Raw genomic sequence first — 17,212 nt, 5'->3', positions numbered from 1 at the left:
ATACTACATATTATAGAGTTTCGAATTCCACCAACTAAGCACCAAAACTCATACTACAGAGCCACATTAATCAGTTACTAAATATTAGACAAGGCATCCAGTAAGTTATTTTTCATTTCTTGGATTCACATAAACCATATAAATCACTTTTATCAGAAACAGTAGCTAAGAAAAGTTACACGTCAAGCATTCAAGCTTACCAGAAATTGCATCAGAGAGTACAAACGCCAAAATAAATATACTGGAGCTTTTTGCTAAACAACAGTTGCAGTGACACGTTTATATATGAGAATATCTATATCCCTCATACTAAAGCATCAAATAGCAGGCACAGGACCCCCACTGCTAGCCTATTACTTCAAAAAGAATTTTTTAAATCTGTGCAGAAGAAAGCAGTGGTTAATCTCAAACACTGCTAACAAAAACAGTAAGAAAGCAAATGCTGATCATTCAGAAAGAAAGATGTTTGTATTTCAAAGGTAGCATCTGAGACACTATTGTGGCAGAGCTTCTAAGATTTATAAACTGCACATCACTACATATTTGAAATGTCACCTGCTAAGGAACTCAAATACAACCCTACACCCAATGTGAAAACATTTCCAATATTAAGCTATAGACAACAGTATGTTTCATAAGATGTCTGAAAAAAAAATTGAAGTTCATTTGTGAACTGGAAAATTTCCTTCCTGGATTATTTTGGTCAAAGTGATAGATATGCCTTCAGGCCCCTGTTCCTCATTTAAATTCAACTGTCTCCATCTCAGTATAATCACTATCAGGAAAAGAGGATCCCTAAGTTCCTGCATCCTCTACTCTTATATCCTATAACCAAAAAGACTTCTATGCATTTATTTTCATTCACTTTGTTATTAAACTGCGCAAAAAAATAGGTACATAAAAATATGTACCATGAAAAACTAAAGCTAAAAAACTTTCCATTTGGAGAATGAAAATAAAATTTGAATGAAGTCTCCAAAAGATCTAGAACTTACCTGCTTGGCCTTTGACGAGTGAAACTGTGCAGATACTGGACGCTATAAAAGACAGAAAAATGGAATAAACCCTTATCTTCTCCTAATATGCCTACATTTTCCATCTCCTAGATCTATGATATAAAAAAGGAAAAAAATAATCTCCAAGCAGAAACCAAAAGCAAGAGCCCTACACTTTGTGGTTGGAAGGTTAGAACATTTATCTTTCACACTGCTTTCTCCTATGCCATATATATTCCAGCTTCAACTTCTCACCACTGAGGGCACAATCCTACTACCAGATACTGAAGATCCTGAAGTCAACTAGTCCACCTGACAAACTGGTTTCACACAGTACACATGACCAATCTACAGTTCCTTTAGCCTTTATATAAGTGTCCTGTAGGCTGCTTATGGATGTAATCATGCCATTACCTACCAGTTGGCAAAACAAGCATTGAACAGATTTTCTAGAGTTTGCAAAGAGTTGCCAATAAAGCTGACAGGCAAACTAAGAAAAGGGACCAATTCATTTAAGACTGGCAATACAGCTACCTCTAGAAGTGAAACTTGGCAGAAACTGTGTTAAAGCTGCACAGAAATGTTCATGATCCTTTATACATAATTCTGTGGTTCTTGCCACAGATACTGCAGGAAACAATTTGCAAAGGAATGTGACTGCCTAAATTAAGTTTTTCTAGTACACCTAGGTTAATCCTCTACTTTTTCTTATTAAAAATTAAAGAAAACCCTTTGATCTGTGATGATGCACTGATCAAGTACAACCCTGGTAACTGATTTTATATCTAATCCAAGATAATAGCCTTTAAAATACAGTACACCCTGTTCCACATCCCAACATTAATTAGGGAATAATTCTGCAGCACGGGGTCATAGATAGGCATAGACTGAATCTAGCTCAAAGACATGTTATGCTTGGCCTGCAAAGTATTGTTTCTAATGAAGTGGCTGCCAATACTTAAAAGTAAGATTTCTGATTTCTCTTGACAATAGGAAGATCTCATAACACCTGGCCCACACTTATGCCTGATAGTAATTAGCTAGAGCACATTAGTAAAACAGCCATCCCTTTCAGATGAGGTATGCACTCTCCAGTTTACCTCAGTCATATCACTCTTGGCTGTTTTATGCCTGCCTCTATTTACTCATTTATATTACCTGCCTGCAGGCCCTCTAGGCATTTGAGTTTGAAAACCCTGTTCCAATAAAAAATTATCTGAATAAATAATAGTATATGGGTTTCGCAAACAGAAAATAGCACTACTCCAAATGAGACTAGCAAGCAAAAGGAACAAGAGCAGGAATGGGAGTGGAAGAAGGGAGGAAAAAAGTGGGGAGTAAAGGGTTAAAGTGGAGTTGGGGCAGGGATAAAAGGAGAGAAGAAAAGGAAAGAGAAAATGGGGAGTAGGAAGAAAAAGCTGCTTATGCCTTCAAAGAGCCTACAATCTGGCAGGAGAGTACAGAACAATTTAAAAGCAACAAATCAATGAATGCAAAACAATGTAATATAGAACAAGTAAATAAATGTTAAAATGAAAAGTAAAGGTGATGATGGATTTAATAAGAAAAGACTTCCAAAATGTCTGAGCAGGCAAAGCAATCAAACCAGATGGGAAGAGAAGAGCAAAGTGGATTTTTTTTTAAATAAGAAGAAATGTTAAAGGCCAAGAAACAAAAGTGGAAAATTAGCAGGGTCAAAACAGACAGGGACTGACAAGATGATGGAATGAGTAAATAGAAGGATCAGCTGATTGGTTTAACTGGAACAAAAATGCAGAGTACACAAAGACCGAAGCAATGCTTGATCAAATGATATTTTAGACAAGTATAAGTTTCTTTGGGCTTTTATCTCATTTAGCCTCAATAACTCATGATCATGGAGGGTCCTTTGAGGAGAATTACTTGTAGAGAAGATACTATTTCAAGAAAGCATCTTCTTTACAAAGCTAGTCTGAAGATCAGAAAGAATGCAGTAATGACTAAGAATTAATAGGCTCCTTTTCTGTGCCTTGTTTCTGAGCATATCAATCTGAGGCGGAAAAAACGTGATTTTTAAAAACAGAAAGAAGGAAGATAATGAAAAAAAGAAGCCAAGAGAAAAGACAAAACAAAAAACAGGGAGTAAGTTTCTTGGAAAATGTTGAAAGCATAAGCTATTAGCCACAGCTGAATATAACTGCCTCCCGTCTAGAGTGATCCCCAAATTCTCCTGCTCTAAGTGACCTCATACCCACAGTGCTTCTGCTCCCACAGTTACATCAGCCGCCACTTCCCAGTAAGCCTCCTTCAGGCTCCCTGCTGTGGAATTGGCTTACCTGAGGTTTCTGGAAAGGGTTTCGCCTGGAAGACTCAAAGGTGGGATAAATTGGCCGAGTTGATGCCCGCTGGGCAGGATCTTGGCACACAAATCCTGAATGGGGAATGGGCAACATTAAAACCTGCCATTTTCTAAGAAATTAGCAGGTCTGGCTGCATCTTTTCTTTAGATACACAAACTCAGTTTCACTGTCATAAATATCACAGAGATCTATCCTCAGGAGCATAATGCACAACTCTCCCACACACACCCTCTGAACTCTGAACCACCATAACTAGAGAGAAGAAAAGGGAAATCTCCAGATGAATTAACCTTGCTGGTTGGGTAGCTGAAATGTGATTCTGAGTGAGAAAGAGATGTAGATTTTTGAAGAACTTAAGAGTAACTGCAAATTACCATTTTAAAACACACAGTTGTTAATAAAAACAAGTTACTTTAAAGTGGCTACCTGGATGATGACTGGAAAATAAAGTTATTTTTACAAAAGCAAGTGAACAGTCTCATCCTGTTACATGATCTACTTCTGGAACTGCAGAAGGTGGTCTATTGGCAACTTTCAAAATTGGCTTTGTAGATTATCTATGGCTTTGGAAATTGGACTTCAGCTAATTTCACTTACTTCCTAAAAAGAAGCAGATTCCCATCCAGGGAGAATAGAGTAGCTAAGTTTTATAGCATTTGCTGGTACATCAGGTACTAGTTCATTTCAAATATATTTTATTATGTCTTTTTATAGTACCTAAAAAAAACCCAACAAGCCCACAAAATACCCACCTGACTGCCCATCTCCACTTCAAAGTTTTGGCTTATCTACTTAAAATGAGATTTCTTCTTTGGGCTGCTTTGGTTATAACTACTACAGAAGGGATCACGTTGAGACCAGTAGAGACTGTCTAGCAGAAATATAGCCAGTCTCCTTTGCAACAAGGCTTCTTCAGTGGGTTTTACTTTCCCAGCTTGGAGAAAAATACACTTTCTCCAGATCTTTGCTAATTCTCTTCCTCAGCTCCTAATTCCTGTGCCTCAGGTCTCAGCCTTAGTTGTGGTTCAGCCTCAGGACAGGATGGAGCCAAGTGTCGTAGAAACATATAAACATTTCCCTGAAAATATAATTTTTTAGTACAAACCATTCAGCATGGCTTAGGACCTGCCAGTTGGCAAAACCTATGGAGTCTGATAAAATGGACGCTCCGGTTAATTTTTATGTGAGTCCAGTTCAGAAAATACTACTACTCACCTACAACAGTGAACATATCTGAAATCATACTGGCTTTAATCTTTAGGTCCAGAGGCGCATCACTAACAGAACAGAGAAAGAAAAGAGCAATTGATAAGTGTGTAGGTTAACAGAATAGCCGCCCTCTGATGGGTCCCAATATAGCAAAGTTTCCAAATGTCAATGAAGAGCAACACATAAAGCCCATAAAATCCACGGGGGCGGTGGGGGAAAAATCCTGGGCAAAAATATGAGAAATGAAATCCTGGTGTTAAATTCGTCCTCTGTAATGCAAACGCAGCACCATCCATTGATTCTCTAACATGCAATTTTCTTTATACCAGAAGGTCTTGTGCAATTCAAAATTTGCACAAGTCAAGAATACCACTTCATTAAAACTGTGGATTTTAGAGGTTCAGATTTTCAGTATGCTCTTTTATGAGTATGTCCACCACCATTCAAATTACTTTTTGCTGCTGCAACAGTCAAGTCACATTCACACGCAAGAGAAGCAACTCTGGCCACACTGGTACTTTTTAAAGTCTTTATTGTCTGCTCTAAAACAAATTTCTTAGGCTTGCAGGCTTGCAAATACGGCTAAAAAAGAAAAAAAAAATACAAGTTATACCAAAATCTCACCAGATGGGCGGGAACCCACATGAAAACAAAAACAACATCGACCAAAAGCAAGAGGCCTCCCTGCGGCAGTGACGGCCACGGTGGCTTCAGTGCTGAGGTGTTCCTCCATGAACCAAACTGCTCTGGCCGCTATACTCAGTGCCTCGTTCTGGGGATTTCTCACTTTTAAAGTATAGTATAATATACTTTACTGGGCAACCTACAAAAGGCTGACTTGACGAAAGTTGCATAACATCTGAAGCATCTGTAATATCTAGCTCTACACCTTACTATGGAGGTTAAGCCAAACTCCCACTCCAAAAGTAGTCAATCTGTCTTTATTTGATTCCTTGGCATTTTGCCAATATCTCTCATCCTTAAAAACTCAGCAGCTGGGTGGTCTTTGGCATAAATCTCTAGAGTTCTCAGTTTAGAGAAGTGTACAGCGAACAGAAATTCTGGCTGTAGCTGCAAATATAATAAGAATTTTCCCTGGTATTGAAAAATATGTTTCTTTTCTTCTAAACAATAGGTTAGTAAAAAAAAGATTTTTAAGTTGTTTGAAGTTTTTGACTTTAAACTTGGATGACTTTAAACATGAGACAGGGTAAAAGGACCACATATTATCCACATGGCCCTAGATCCAGGTTTATACCTTTATAGTGTATGTGGATTTGAACCTGTAAAACTTTCGGTAATGAAGGAAATACCTTATGTATTTCTTTACCCTTAATAGAAGACCTACTATTAAAAAAACTACAGGGATAAAACTGAATGCAAGAATCATCCCTTAGAAACCTAATAAACAGGAATGATAGAATTGTAAATTGACTAGGAAGACAGAGATCCATGGTTGTCATATGCACTTTGATATTATGCCATAAACCAGCTGATTTAAGAAAGTCTGGTTATCTCCACCTAATAACTAGGAAAAAAACAGTCTCCTAGTGCCAAGAGAAATGATCAAAAAAAAAAAAAAGTGCTTTAAGTACTACTTGAAGATTTGTCCTTTTGTAGTTGATGGAACTGACTTACCAGGCCAAAGAAGGAGAGAGATTCACTTCCAACAACCATGGCTTCAGAGTAGAATCTATGAGCACGTCAAAGCCATAGAGTTCTAGAAATACAACACAACACAATACACAAGATCATTTTCCATGTCACAACTACACAAAGATCTAGAAGACTCAATCTCATTAACTCCCAGGCCTAGAAACTCACTGAGTGTAAGTAGCAAGTGGAAGTAGAAGCAGAGAATCTTTCAAGAATCTTTCAAGTTCAAGAGAAATTAATCAAGTTCTAGGAATAAGAAAACAATGCTATAAAATTCCACTGTTTTTATCATGCAGTGTCTATTGATGTTCCTAAATCCTACATAGAAAGCGACCTGACTCTAGAATAGTTAACAAGCACGATTCTGCTGTGCTTATGGGCGCAAAAAAAAAAAAAAAGAGGTGGGGAAAGGGATGAAACAAGCACAACCAATACCAACACTGCTTTAGGCCTTCTCTGAATTTCCCTTCCCCAATCCCTCCCTGCCAACTTTGAAAACAGAAACATCTCCTGAAGGCATTTCTCTAGAATCCTTCCATCACATTTTCTTAAACCAAGATATTGCTTTTGCAACCTAGGTCAAGAAGACATATAAATGTATTTATTCTTTCCCCTCTCCTACAGCTTCAATTTCCCTTTGAAGACAGAAAATAAAACACACTAGCCCAACATGAACCAAAAGACAGACAAGGAAAGAGAAATCAGTGGTAGCAGAGCACAGGTGTGACAAGGTATCTTGCACTACTAATATTATTTAAGAAGGGTAGGAGCCAGAGATCAAGTTTATGGATTCTGTATTGATTCTCTTTCTCTACCTTCCCAACTGTTGCAAAGAGAAAGCAAGACCCAGAAGCAAGTGTTCTTCCCAGAATGCCTGGTTTCATTTAACAAGTTCAGGGATGAGAGGTTAACTTTGAAACCCTTCTTATTATTACTGAGACTTCCTCTACAAAAATCACGGTAATGTACAGTCCTTTGTGTGTGTGTGTGTGTGTGTGTGTGTGTGTGTGTGTGTGTGTATGTATATGTGTATATTTATAGCTATATCTATATATATATAAAACATCACTCCTAAACATCCCATCCTGTGACCCTCAAAAAAACTGCTTATATTTTTTCTCTAGAAGTAAACACTACCACACTACCTTCCTTACTGTTTGATCAGAGGTCACAGACCAGAGCTCACACCCACAGAACACAACGAGGTATTTTCCAGAAATTAATTCTGATACAAATTTCCTTGCTTCAAGAAGGATTTTTAAATTTCTCAATACTCTCAGAAAACAAAAAAATAGACTCTAAAAAGATGGCTGCCAAAACTCTCTTCTAGAACACAGGGAGTCTGAAGTTACATGATGTATTAAGAATCCTAGAATGAGGCCGGGTGTGGTGGCTCATGCCTGTAATCCCAGCACTCTGGGAGGCTGAGGCGGGCAGATCACGAGGTCAGGAGTTTGAGACCACCCTGGCCAACATGGTGAAACCCCGTCTCTACTAAAAATACAAAAATTAGCTGGGCGTGGTGGCAGGCACCTGTAATCCCAGCTACTCAGGAGGCTGAGGCAGGAGAATCGCTTGAAACCGGAAGGTGGAGGTTGAAATGAGCTGAGACCGCACCACTGCCCTCCAGCCTGGGTGAAAAAAAAAAAAGAATCCTAGAATGGGAATCTAGAGACCTTAGTTGTCCCCATGATTCTACACTGTGGAACTTGGGGAAATCATTTCTCTCTCTGAGATTTCTTTGGCATCATTTGGTTTCCTTTAGCCTCTTTATTAACCACTGTCAATATCTGGATGCTATTTACAGATATATGGCAGTATGAACTCAGACATTCATATTCTAAATCCTCTAGGGAAAATTTTCCATGAATGAGTTGGCTTCCATAGTAATTATATGGGATTCCATTTAATTTGCAAAAATCATCACAAACTATACAAGAGTTTGAGATGGGATCACCTTCAAGTAACTATACCAAATTTATACATTGCCTATACATTAAAATGTAAAGAAAAGGAAGCTCTTTCATCTATCTTCTTTTCGTAATGAATTCATAGCTTTTAACAGCTAATACATTCTTCTCAATAGCTGATCTAATCTTCAGTAATCTTTTAGAATATTGCCCCTTTAACCTGAGAAAAAATCATCTGTGATATAGCACTAAATAAGGCATTTAAAAGGAAAAATCTACTTGCAAAATCTACAAGTCTACATAAACATTTTATAAGCAAGAGAGAATACAACATTTGATTGAAGAAAAAGAATATTCTCTTCATTGTTTAAAAGCTGAAGCACAGGATTCAACTGTTTCATAAAGTGGTAATATTATTAAAAGTAAGAAGAACAGGGTGAAAATAGTAATTGATGCACATATTGATCAGGTTTACAGAATCAGCTACAAATGAAGACAAATTCAAATCAGATTAACAATCAATGAAACCCACTATTTAAGTATCTTGCATTAAGCAGCTACAGGTTTACTTAACCATTTCCCCAAACCAGAGGCAAATTCCAAGAATCTCAGTTGACAGGCTGAGAACCAATATTCTGGGAAATATGAGGGGGGAAAATGACCTAGAGAGAAAACATCCTTCAAAAAGCTAAATTAATTTTCATTTGGATGAATAAATCTTGTTACTGCTAAACAACCTCTACAGAGAGGGTGCCCAAACTAAAAAAATCCAGCCTTGAATCTAACTACATCTGTACACATACCAGGCTTGGACCTACTATCATTTAAGAGTTGGAGAAGAAATAATATATTGGTATGTGACAGCATTGTAACATAGTGCAAAACCCAGCTCACCTCAAAGGCTGGCATTGGTGGGGGGAATGGGGTGGAAAGATTGCTTCTGTATCAGGTTTTCCTCTTTGAACACAATCAATTCAGCTTAAGAAAAATAATTTGGGTCCTTGGCAGGCAACTAGAGTCCTTAAAGAACCTTTTAAACTTACTATTGGTATTTGGTATTTTCTATGGGCATTGAAGATTTTAAAAGGTAAAGAGTAGGTTGTACTGAGCATAATCAACTTCCTCATCTTTTAATATTGAGTGTTTTGGCAGCCGTAACGAGAATTTTAAAAACTCAGTATCCACAATGAGATACACCAACTTTCCTGTCATGAATGGGTGCAAGCTAGCTGGGCTTTTCCAGTTCTGAGAGCTCCTCTTTCTGTGTTGTCTTTATCATGACAGAAGAGCAAGTGTTTTCAAAGGACTATTGCGTGCCTTATGGAACATTTCCCCAGGACAATTTTCCTTAGTAAGAAATATTTCCTTCAGCCCCTAGCCAAACCAAAGCAAACTTAGCTTCCTACCTCTTTAATACGGTTCCTTGAAAAAGCAATCTACACTTAACAGTCTGAACTTCTTAATACCTATTTATTCCCAGCCCTAAGAATTTGCTTCTGCTCCCTCTCTAATAACTGACTATTCTCAATATGATCACCAAAGACTACCTTATTGCTAAGCCCAAACATCTGAAACTGATGACCACCCCTGACTTACTGGAGCTTTCTTCTCCCTTGGGTTCTAGGACACTGCTCTCTTCTGATTCTCCCCTTTCCACTCCTCCTTTCCTTCCTTCTCTTCTACCAAGATATTCGATGGTAGGTTTGCTCAGGGTGACACTCTCAGGTCCTTCCTTCTCAATTCTAGTTTTCTCCTTAGGCAATCTCATGTATTCTCATGGCCACAATTAATATGACGATGATGATGATGATGATAATATTCAAATCACATCTTTAGCCAAGTGTCTCCTGGACACCAAATCCATAATTCAAATTGCCTTTTGGACATCTTCACTAGGATATTCCACAGGTATTCAACACTCAACAAAATAGCCCTTGTTTTCTTTCCCCAAAACTGTTTGGTTTGCTATTATTCTTCATCTTGGAGAATGGTAACCCCATCCACCAGGCTCCAAACTAGAAACACTCTCTTACCACCTCCCAAATACAAGATATCACCAAATCTCTATCTCTCTTTCTTGTCTTTAATCTTTCTCTTTAGTCTCTTTTTCTCTTTTTTTTTTTTTTTTTTTTTTTTTCTGAGACGGAGTTTTGCTCTTGTCTCCCAGGCTAGAGTGCAATGGTGTAATATCGGCTCGCTGCAATCTCCACCTCTCAGGTTCAAGCAATTCTCCTGCCTCAGCCTCCCAAGTAGCTAGGATTACAGGCACCTGCCACCATGCCTGGCTAACTTTTGTATTTTTAGTAGAGATGGGGTTTTACCATGTTGGCCAGGCTGGTCTCAAACTCCTGACCTCAAGTGATCCACCCTCCTTGGCCTCCCAAAGTGCTGGGATTACAGGCGTGAGCCACTGTGCCCAGCCAGTTTCTTCCTCTTTAATCTCTTTAATCTTCTCTATTCCCTTTTGAGGTATAATTTACATATGATGAAATAGTTAGATCTAAGTGTACAACTTGACAAGTCTTGATAATTGGACATATCCATGTAACCCACATGCCTGTCAGCCCACATAGAATGTTTCCATCACCCCAAAAGGACCCCTTGTGCTGCTTCCTAGTAAGTATCCTGCCCTTTCCCCCATCCCTGACAACGACTAGTCTTATTTCTTCCACCACAGATTAGTTTTGCTTATTCTAGAATTTCACATAAATGGAATCATATGGTATATACTCTTTTGAGTCTGGTTTCTTTCATCTACCATGTTTCTGAGGTTCATCCATCTATCATTGCTTTTTGTTTTCAGGCAGATTTATCAAAGTCTAATTTACATACAATAAATTCACCCTTTTAAAGTATACATTTTGGTGAGTTTTGACAAATATATGCAGTTGTCTAACACCACCACAAGACATAGGACAATTTTAACAAACATTCCCTTGTGCCCCTCTCCAGTCGCACTCCCACCCTCAGCAACCAGTGATCTTATTTTTGTCTGCTTCCTGCCTTTTCCAGAAAGTCGAATAAATGAAATTAATGTAATATGTAGTTTCTTGAAACTGGCTTCTTTCACTTAGCATTGTGCTTTTGAGATTTATCTATGTTGTTATACATACCAATAATATAGTTCCTTCCTTTCTATAGCTGAGTAGTATTCCATTATATGGACATACCACAATTTATTTACCCATTCAACAGTTGATGGACATTTGGATTGTTTCCAATTTTTGGCAATTATTAATAAAGCTGCTATAAACATTTGTATACAGATATTCATATAAACATATGGTTTCGGTTCTTCTGGGAAAATACCTATGAGTGGGACTACTGGGTCATATGGTTAAGTATATATTATCACTGCACACCTCTTACCACCTTAGTCATTTCCCTAGCACTTGCCTCTCCCAATTGTAGTCCATTCTTCAAGGCCATGAGAATTATACTTTTCTTAGAAAAACAAACTTAGCAGTCACATAGAGGTAGGCAGTGAATTGGTCCAACAACAGACACTAATGTCAGCTTGGTTCCTAGAAGATTTTAAGTCAGTCATTGCTAGTAATATTGTACTGTATTCCCTTTATTGTAATTCTGTCATCCTAAGCTTTGGATTAAATTATGATAAAAGTTAAAGAAAAATAATAATAATCCTATCGCTCCCCTGCTCAAAAACTTCCAGTGGCTGTCTGTTAGCTACAAGATGAATTTAAACTTGTCAATTCTTTATATTCTGGCCCAAATCCACCTCCATAACCCTATCTTCTATTCCCCCATTCTATGCACGCTATATCTAGTCATACTTCTTACCATTTCAAAAAATATCACATCCCGTCATGACACTGTATGTTGCATACTACATTCTTGCTGTTAAAAATGGCTTTCTGTGGATCCCCTAGGCACAGCTAGTAAATCTTATATATTCCTAGAGCACCTGAGTCACTTATACTACTTGTAATGTCATTTATCATTTCATGTCTGCTCCCCCCTATCACTTGAGGGCAGGGTCCATGTTTCATTCATTGTTGTATTACAAGTAGCCTGCACCATAACTAGCACATAGGAAATACTTCAGAAATACTGAATGAAAAAAATATATTTTAAGTGAAAAACAATGCATAGTTTTTGAGAAAGACAAAATAATTGGCAGCCACTTCCTACAAAATAACCCTGATCACAAGACTTGAAATATTTATAATAAAGCCACCAATCATAAAGAAAATAAGAGAGATTCTTAGGAAACTTTACATATTAAAGCTGTATTAAGAAAAAACCTGATAAAAGATAGTTTAGGGAGAGAGGAGGAAAAAAAGATTTTCTCAAGAAAATAATAATCCATCCAAGGCCTAATAGATTACTAAACATGTCACACCACTAATTTTGGATCAATCCACTAACTCTCCCCAGAAATAAAGTTCCAGCTGAAGCTGTGGTCCCTGAGGCAATGGAAAGTGCTGACATTAGCCAGAACTCACTGTCACTGAAATGCTATTGTATGAAGGAAATTCTTTTTACCTTGGCTTTGGATTCAAATTGAAAGAGCTAAAGAGGAAGTCTTTATATGGGGTCCAGAAGGAGAATTTTGGAAAAAAGCAGACCCACAAGAAAATGAAAAGAAAATGCCCACAGCCAATTGGTTAACTAGTCCAAGAAATCAATATGCTATCTGGTTACCAGATGTAAAGGTAGATTTGAAAGGAGTATTTAGGACTAGGTATGCTTAACTAGAGCAAAAGGAGTGTCCTTTTCAGGCCTGATCTGCTAGAAAGGATGATATCATTTTTCCTGAGTATCTAGTTACGGGAGAGCAGAGGGAGAATCCAGGATATGGGGCATGCCAAAAGTGGCCGGACTCATAAGGACATGTCTTTATGTGGGTGGAGAAAGAGCCAGAGAGACCTGGCTCCCAAATTTGGCTTTGCCATTTATTAGCTGCATGACCTAGGACAACTTATTTAACCTTTCTGAATCTTTTTTCCATGTCTATAAAACACAGATAATACCAACCAAAATTGTTGAAGACTAAAAAGAAATAACCAGTGAAACCAAATTAAAGGAAATAACCAATGTTTGCTTGATAAACAGTAGATACTTCCTACATAAGTTTCTTCTGTAGTAAACTTTCTTTCCCATCTAAACAGGAGCATATGATAAACCAAAAAAGGAGATTATCTCAAAAAGTGAAGAGATTGATGACTCTCATTATTCTTCTGTGGGTGGCCAAGTAGTTTACATTGTTGGAGAATGTACACTGCCTGCTTTCATTCCTCCAACAATTATTTATGGACATCCTCCCTATAAGAACCTCAGGTTACCCTGTGAAATGGTCAAGCACGGCAGCAACAGAAAACCAAACCAGGTATCGTCAACAGAGGTGTACTGGGCATGGCTGGTGCAGAGCAAACACGTCACTGGGCTCTGATCAGAACAAGTCCAGGCTGATCAGTTCTACAAGTGGCCCACAACTTGTCCCCATGATCCCAGGCCTGGGTCACAACCCATGACTTCAGCCATGCTAATACACAGAGATAAAACCACTGTCAGCAGCAACATCTTTAAAGAACAGCGAACATCCTGTTGTTTTTGGCTGTTTTTCTTCAACTGATCCAAAAGCTATTCTCATAGCCAGTTGTATCTCACAATGCCAATTTCCTAAGCATATTTAAAGGATTGCTGTTTAAGCATATTATTTCACATGGTACCATATTTTCACGATCTTGGAAGGCAGTAAAAATTAGATTGTAAAAAATCTGTCTTATTGAGGGAGGCATAAAAAATTCTATAAATCAAAAGTCTTATGATCAAGATTATCTGATTGCCAAAACCCATCTTCTGAAGCCCCATAGATACAAGCTGAGTCATTTTGACCTGAGTTATTTCACTCACTAACTCTAGAACCTGGAACAAGAGTTCATTTCTCAGGGTTTCAATTTCTATATCTGAACTAATTATTCTCTAAGGTCCTTGCCAGATGTGCAAATCTAGGAAAAAGCATTAAATGACAAAGTTTCGGGTAGTTTGTATAGGTTCTCAAGTCTACATTTAAACACTAATAGTGCAATGGAGGTATATATATATCTATATCTGTATCTCATCCTACATAAAATTTGGTTTGAGAGGAACAAACTTGATGGTAATACACTGCCGAAAGGCTAACCTATGACTTGCCCACAGCAGGAACTGAAGAAAAATTAAATGTATAAATAAATAGGATGGGATATTGACGATACCTGGAAACATAGTTGAACATTACAGGTGGTAGGATGGGAAAGAAATCATAGGATACAAACACTGAGATAGTAAGGGAATGCCCCTGGCAGAGATCCATAAGATGGAAGGACAGGAACAACCACCAAAAGAATATAGCGAACCCCATGTCTGGTCTGTTGGTTTCCCCTAAAAGCACCAATGCTCTGTTTAAGCCAAAATCTTCTGGGAAGCTTTCAATTCCTGTTTACTCTAAAATAAATGGAAAAAAAAAAAAAACAAAACTAGCTTATTCCTTGTGACTTAAACCCCAGGGGAAGTTAGGAGTCAGTGGGAGGCAGAGACTCATACAAATATACACACGTATACAAAATCATATCTGATGGGATGAGGTTAATGAAGCACACAAAATCCCAGGGCTGACAGGAAGTGGAATTAGAACCACAAAAGCCAAGAAGATAGTCAACAACTTAAAAAACTCCAGATGCACTCAGTTTATTAAAACTGAACACAAGTAGGGAGGAAGAAAGGAGACCCATGGCTGATGAAATGGACTTAAGGGGTATTTCACTGAGTCAGAGAAAGTCACAGCTTCTTCCACGTCGGAACATTCTATTGCCAATAAGTTCAATAATGAAGCTCCCAAGCTTCCAAAAGGCAATCAAGTTATAAAACAAACAAACAAACAAACAAAAGGAAACATTCAGAAAAGGTTTTATAATTAACTATTTAGAACAAAGATTTTTACAGCAAGGGATATCAGAAATTTACCCTCATATAAGAGCCAAGTAGATGTAGAAAAATAAACCTTTATTTATTATTTAAATCTAATGAGGTTTTGGAAGTTGGAGTTACACTCCTAGTCCCAACCCCTCATCCCCATCTTCAAACAGTCTGCAATAATTCTAAGAGTTCTAGGCCATTACCAAACCAGATCCATTGGGAAGTCTACTGTCAGGCCACCAAAAAGCAATTAAAGCAAGTGCCAATCATTCATTCAAGAAACATTTCCTGAACATTCTCTAAGAGCAAAAGATGCTGACATGCAACTGGGTATGGTGGCACACACCTATAGTCCTAGCTACTCGGGAGGCTGAGGCAGGTGGATCCTTTGGGCCCAGGAGTTCAAGGCCAGACTGGGTAACGTAGTGAGATACTGTCTCAATTTTAAAAAAAAGTGCTGCCATGCATGGTGGGGGCAAAACTGACGGAGATATTCTTACTGTCCTCAAGGAGTTTCCAGTCGGCTACAGGAGACAAATATACACATGACTACCAGACAACATACAGATACTATTGTAGAGTTACAAACAGAGTGCTGGGGGTATAGGGGCAGAGCAGGCTAACTCTGGGAGCATTAGAAAAAAACATCACCAAAGAAGTGACACTTGACTTTGTCTTGAAAAATGTCTGTAATTTATTAGGTAAAGTAACACAAGAAAGGTATTTCAGACACACGGTAAAACAGGTGCAGAGGTAGCAAGCGAGGGCTTACATGGTAGCTCATGCCTGTAAGCCCAGTATTTGGGGAAGCCAAGGCAGGAGGATCACTTGGTACCATGAGTTCAAGGCTGCAGTGAGCTAAATACGATTGCGCCATTGCACTCTAGCCTAGACAACAGTGAGACCCTGTCTCTAATACAAAACAAAACAAAAAAAATTTTAAAAGGGGACAAGAGAAATGTTGAAAGCTCTGGTTTGGCAGAAATAGGGTGAAATGGGAAGAAAGGACACACTGGCTGTTATGAATTCAAGAAAATAAACTCAGACACGGCTGAGTGTATGTATAAACAAAACATCATGATGTGATAGGAAAAGAGAATGATCAAACAAGCACAGAAAAGCATAATGCATAGTGAGGTCACATTTCTACAAAAAGTTTTTTAAACAATTAGCCAGGCATGATGACACATGCCTATAGTCCCAACTACTCGAGAGGCTAAGGTGGGAGGATCACTTGGGCCCAGGAGGTGGAGGCTGCAGTGAACGGTGATCATGCCACTGTACTCCACCCTGGGCAACAGAGCAAGACCTTGTCTGAAAAAAAAAGAACAGCATGAGGGACGAGGCAATGCGGAGAACTAAATCTTAGAAAAGAAATGGGAGCATGCAAGGCAGAGACAGAAGGAGAGTTTTTAGGCCAAACAGCAGAACTCATACAGTGGCACAAAAGCACAGAGTGCTTAGAAGTATACTATAGTACAGCTGGATTATAAGGTATATGAGGGGAAATGGAATTCTAGAAGAGTTACCTGAGTTACCTTAGAAGCCTTTCAGGTCATATCAAGTTTCTATTATACAATTTAAGCCTAAGGAACCATTTAAGGATTTCAGAAGACATGATCAGATATGTATTTTAAAAAATATATTACAACCTCTTCTTTTCCCATATAATTTTAGGTCCTGATTTATCTACCATCTTCTATTCAATCTCAACAATTCCCTTTGTTTACTGACCCTCAAATATAGCCTGTTAACGATAATCTGTTAAAGAGATCAGGAATTATGATGTCTAATTACAAAAATAACAAATAATTTTTATTGAGTACAACCTAACGGCCAGACATTGTGTCAAGTGCTTTGCGTGCATCATCTCATTTGATCTTCATGGTATTCTCAGGAGGTAGACACCATCATTACTGCCATTTTATAGTTGAGGAAACAGGATTAGAGTAACTTGCTGAAAATCACAAAACTAGATATGGATATACATGGTTACAAACTAAGGCTGTTAGGCTCTAAAACCCATATTCTTTATTTCCCTGTTACCCTGCCTTCTAACCAAAGCACGACTCTCATATCCTTACTACCTGTATTACTCCACACCACACTTTAATCATCCTCCCCATCAAAGACCCTAGTGTATTTTACTAACAAAGCCTAACACTGCCAAAAGCCTATGTGA

The 17,212-nt window shown here is 38.2% G+C and overlaps 1 protein-coding gene across 50 annotated transcripts in view; it reads right to left on the bottom strand.

The window, feature by feature from the left end:
* Positions 1-17,212, bottom strand: part of TTLL5 (tubulin tyrosine ligase like 5) — a 297,856-nt gene that overhangs the window by 220,266 nt on the left and 60,378 nt on the right. For 28 of the 50 annotated variants that reach the window (XM_063793745.1, XM_054666137.2, XM_063793747.1 and 25 more), the window contains exons 13-15: positions 6,182-6,263; positions 4,550-4,611; positions 3,311-3,405 (exon numbers count right to left, since the gene is read on the bottom strand). In XM_063793745.1, the coding sequence (XP_063649815.1) occupies positions 3,311-3,405; positions 4,550-4,611; positions 6,182-6,263 (239 nt within the window). Of the gene's footprint in view, positions 1-995; positions 1,038-3,310; positions 3,406-4,549; positions 4,612-6,181; positions 6,264-17,212 lie in introns of all 50 variants that reach the window. The other 22 variants (XM_063793768.1, XM_054666135.2, XM_063793742.1 and 19 more) reach the window with 1 other exon arrangement.

The sequence above is a fragment of the Pan troglodytes genome, chromosome 15 (genome assembly GCF_028858775.2).
Source record: "Pan troglodytes isolate AG18354 chromosome 15, NHGRI_mPanTro3-v2.0_pri, whole genome shotgun sequence".
NCBI lineage: Eukaryota > Metazoa > Chordata > Mammalia > Primates > Hominidae > Pan > Pan troglodytes.
The sequence above is the reverse complement of the archived record's forward strand: the minus strand, read 5'-3'. Positions and strand labels throughout refer to the sequence as shown.